Source organism: Zea mays, chromosome 6, assembly GCF_902167145.1.
Source record: "Zea mays cultivar B73 chromosome 6, Zm-B73-REFERENCE-NAM-5.0, whole genome shotgun sequence".
Taxonomy (NCBI): Eukaryota; Viridiplantae; Streptophyta; class Magnoliopsida; order Poales; family Poaceae; genus Zea; species Zea mays.
The window spans coordinates 117,589,991-117,594,933 of NC_050101.1; the positions used below are offsets into that span (position 1 = coordinate 117,589,991).

The 4,943-nt window shown below is 44.7% G+C and overlaps 1 protein-coding gene across 1 annotated transcript; it reads left to right on the forward strand.

Annotated features, from left to right (window-relative positions):
• The first annotated feature begins 1,567 nt into the window (after positions 1 to 1,567).
• LOC100192585 (putative ubiquitin-conjugating enzyme family) lies at positions 1,568 to 4,372 on the forward strand. Its single transcript, NM_001137800.1, has 4 exons — positions 1,568 to 1,911; positions 2,615 to 2,742; positions 3,783 to 3,887; positions 4,116 to 4,372. The coding sequence occupies exons 1-4, from the start codon at positions 1,842 to 1,844 to the stop codon at positions 4,257 to 4,259; spliced, it is 447 nt and encodes a 148-aa protein (NP_001131272.1). The 5' UTR covers positions 1,568 to 1,841; the 3' UTR covers positions 4,260 to 4,372.
• The last annotated feature ends 571 nt before the right edge of the window (positions 4,373 to 4,943 follow it).

A 4,943-nucleotide genomic window follows, 5' to 3' on the forward strand; every position in this document is an offset into this window, starting at 1 on the left:
TCAGGGTATGTGTCCATCGGTATCCCATAAAGGGGTTGTGACTGGTCGTGACAACCTATAGCCGATGTGTTACACGTGTTACCTCCTAACTCAACCTCGTGCAAAGGAAAATTTGTGATACTAGATTTATCAAATGCACGTACTAGTCTCTTAAGATCGCTTTGCATACCCCCTATGATGTTCTGCATTTGTTCACGCTGATCTTCTACATAATTTCTAAGAGATTGCAGATCGTTGGTATTACTTACATTGGGGATATCTGGCGTGGGTTGGAGCGAAGCCGGATCCGTCGCCCGATGTCGGACGACCTTGTTGTTCCTGTCCACTTTGAAGTTGGCCAAGAACTTTGCTTTCGCCTCCTGGATCATCCGCTCCTTGTGCTCCTCGAACTGGAGTTGCTCGTCAGCCGGCAAGGTTTCCCAAGTCGGCTCTATGATGTTGCTTGGAGAAATATCAGAGCTATCCCTTGAACCGGCCATTGAGGGCCGATTTGATAGGTCTATATTTGTTGTCCCCAGCGGAGTCGCCAAAAAGTATGTTGACGCTTTTTCGGAGCGCCAAATACTCAAGAAGAACCGGCGGCGGTGCTCTCTGGTCAGGCGCGGACGGTCCGCGGCCTGGGGTCGGACGGTCCGCGACCTGGCGCAGGGGCTAGGGTTTCCTGCCTGACGGCCGGACGGTCCGCGCGTGCGCAGGGGCGGCGGAAGATCGCCGGCGGCGCCTGGATCTCGCTCCCGGGAGGGACCCCGTCGGGGAGGAGAGATCCTAGGTGTTGTCTAGGCTCGGGCCGGCCGACCTAGACTCCTCTAATCGACGTAGAGTCGAGGAGGGGCGGAGAATTTGGGGATCGAGAGGCTAAACTAGAACTAGACTAGAACTACTCCTAATTGTACTGGAAATAAATGCGAATAGAAGTTGTATTGATTCGATTGATTGTTACAAATCGGCCGTAGACCTCTCTTTATATAGAGGAGGGGGGCTGGACCCTTTACACGACTGGATTCCGGGTTAATTCCGCAAATCTAGCCAACAAACATAGCACAAAACTCGGAACCCTAAACTGCTCTGCGCATGCGCGGACCGTCCGGCCCACAGGCGCAGACTGTCCGGACCGCGGACCGTCCGGCCTCAGGGCCGGACCGTCCGGCCGCTCAATATGGTGCTCAACAAACATCATGAATGCAACAATACAAGTTTCTATAGATTTTATTTTACTAGGTTGCACATATATAAAATAAAATATTCCTCTACTGATTAGGAAAAATAAAAGAAAAACAAAGAAAAGAGAAGATAACACTTGAATTTGGTGGATATTAAAAATGAAATTTTATACCCTAAATTTAAAGTGTTAAGATTTATACAGCGTTCGGAAGGCCTCAAGCGTTAAAGTGGATTGGGCCCGGCGACAACCTCTGTCCCACGCGTCGGCGTCGGTGCTGATGTCGCGTGGAGACTGGAGAGCAGAATGGTGGACTACACATTCTGTCCGCGGTGCCCACGTCGATGAGGTGAAGTGAAGCAACCAGCAACCAAGCAGCTCTGTTTCGCGCTCCCTTCCGGTCCAAACCAAACCGTGCGTCCGTGTGCGACTGCGACGAGAAGCTTCCAGAACCCACCAGCTAACTACGTCCGTCCTCCACCAATCCCATCTTCGGACGCCACGACAACTCCCCTCCCTCTTCCCCGTCCGTATTTATTTATACACCCCCAGTCCCTACCCACTTGTTCCTTCTTGCTTCTCCATCGAGTTGGATTGGGTTCAAAGTTGGGCTTTTGGACAGCTGTGGTGTGCACGGCAGCTCTGTGACTTGTGAGGAGGAAGGGAGGAAGAAAGCGGATCCATGGCGTCGAAGCGGATCCTCAAGGAGCTCAAGGACCTGCAGAAGGATCCTCCCACCTCTTGCAGCGCAGGTGATTCAGATTCCGCCCGCACTGCTACTTCTTTTAATTTTCCATGATGGGATACGACTTTCTCCCGTGCGCTCGGCTATTAGCGGTGCGATGCGATTCTTAGTGCGTAGTTGCTAGATCTGTGCGTATATATACATGTACAGGGGACGCTTGTAATTGGACTTCAATATACGGTGTAGGTTGTTGGTGCCATGGTGGGATAAAGAGCATGTGTCATGTAAATTTGGGAAAAAGGATCGTAGCTTTCCTATATGGTTGTACATAGCGGGTTTTCATTCTTTGTCATGTTCGGTTATTAGATCCGCAGAGGGGCCTGCCTCCAGCTAATCATTCTTTGTCATGTTTAGGCTCATAGATAGATAGATAGATCAGAGTCGCACACAGCAGTTAACATTGCCCTCCCACTAAGACATACATTTACCTGTTCTGTTCATGCGGGCCGAGTAATTTTTTTTATTATCAAGCAAGGAGATAAGGATAGTGCTCATGCACCATGGTAGACTAGTCATGTACTTGAGCATACAAGCCTGCTGAGTGCTTTCAGGGCCATCAGGCCTTACAGTGGGACACTAGCAAATCTAGTATGCTCGTGTATGTGTATGTGTATGTACAGAACAGCACAGTCTTCAGATTGAAATTGAAGTTTCAGAGTATCAATTCAATGTGTATGACTAAAATGCATCTCTTCGTCCATCTACTACAGGCCCTGTTGCCGAAGATATGTTCTACTGGCAGGCGACGATTATGGGGCCATCAGATAGCCCATACGCTGGTGGCGTATTTTTGGTCACTATTCACTTTCCACCGGACTACCCATTCAAACCACCGAAGGTACTTAAGTGTTGTCTCATTTGTTTATTGTTTGTTAGCACAGTTTTGTATGGGTATGTCACTGCTTGCTTCAACCTCAATTAGTTTTCATTTGTTTATGCCCGTCAGCTCTTATAAATTATTGGGACCCCCACCCCTGTTACAGCAGTTGTCCATTTATGGCTAGATCCGAGTTAGGCATTATTTGAATGCATTCGTATGATAGAAGTGGATTTGAAGTAGAATTTGGTTTAATTTTTACCCCAATCTACTCCAGCACACGTATATTGAAAAGAAATAGTGGCATGGAATATCCTCAACTAATTCTGAATCTGACACTTATGTGCTGCTTGTCAACAAATATCGATACTCCCCATGACAAGTTATAATCTCTGCTATGTATGCTATGCTTTATGTGAAATTGTTAGTGTTAAATAATTGCGCACTTTTAAGGCCAAATTAATTTTTAAATCAATCACTACATGAATAATGAATAACCCACACATAACAAATAAAAGCGTATCCATGTAGTATATTAAATTTATCCTGAACATAGATAGCAGAAACAAGAAATGATATGTGGTGGACTTTAGGCAAACATAAAGTTTTAACAAAGTACACTGGACTCATTAAAGACATGTATAACAATGTTGTGATTAGTATTCGAACAGATGATGGGAACACAGATGACTCCTAGATTAGACTAGTACTACATCAAGGATCACCGTTGAACTCTTACCTTCTTTTTGTCTTGGCGATGGATAAGGTCACAAGGTACATACAAGGGGATATCCCTCGGTGTATATTTTTTTGCGGATTATGTGGTGCTAGTTGGTGAAAGTCAAGCAGAAGTAATTAGGAGACTAGAGTTGTGGTGGGAGACTCTAGAATCCAAAGATTTTAGACTTAGTAGAACTAAAACAAAATGTATGAGATGTGATTTTGGCAGTACACATGAGGAAGAAGATGTTAGTATCTTTGCGAAACTTAGCATCTATCCGTGCATCACAGATGCACATCACCAATCTGTCTGCGTGCTCACCATTTGCTACATTTTGCAGGTTGCATTCAAGACGAAGGTTTACCACCCGAATATCAACAGCAACGGGAGCATCTGTCTTGATATCTTGAAGGAGCAATGGAGCCCTGCACTGACAGTTTCTAAGGTCAGTACTTCAGATTTTATTCTCTACCTTTAACTTCGCTACAAGCTACTTCAAGGTAGCTCTATTGTAGCCTATTTAGGAAGTTGGGGGACCATCTAGCTAGTGGTTTTATATATGTATCTAGATTTATCGTTATTCATTTGAACATAGACATAAAAATCAAAAGCTAAAACGACTAATATTTTGGGACGGATTTTCTTTTAACTAACGCATGCCCGCAATTTTCAGGTCCTCCTCTCAATTTGTTCCCTTCTGACGGACCCAAACCCTGACGATCCGTTGGTCCCAGAGATTGCTCACTTGTACAAGACTGATCGCGTGAAGTACGAATCTACTGCTAGGAGCTGGACTCAGAAATATGCAATGGGCTGACAAGCTATTGGTCTCTCATAGACCCTTCTGTAACTGAAACCAGATGTCTAAATTAATTTGTCCATTCGTGCATCGAACTTTTGATATATAATGGAAGGAGAAACATTGATAGTACCTCGGTGTTGTCTGTGGTCCAATTTAATTTAATTTAATTTTGGTCTTGTGGGCTGCTTGCATGGTCGATAGTTAGGTTCTTCGGCTGTTCCTTTGCGGTCGGTGTTATCTCTGACATGGAGTCAATGGTGGTGCATGTCTTGGATGTGTCATCATAGTGTTAAACTTGTCATCTTGACAAGGTAGATATGTTTTGTCACACTGATAGTTATCGTTGATTACGTTGTCATGTATAATATAGTTGTTAAACAGTGTAGTTGTTTATACTTTATAATGCTTGCATGCACGTTAGTATGTTCATGAGTAGCTACAAGGACGATGGCATGCATTGCATAGCGACCTCAGTTATGGCTACTACTCATTGTGTAGCTACTCGGACACAGGCTACATAATTGCCTCAAGTACATCTGCTACCTCCAGCATGACCGTAGTGCACCTCCTTGATTATAATGTCATCCATCTAAGTCACATAGGGGGTGAATAGGCAAAATCTAAACTTCACAACATAAAGACACAACTTGATCCCAATATTATGGTTACAACAAGATGTAAGTTGATCGGAATAAGAGA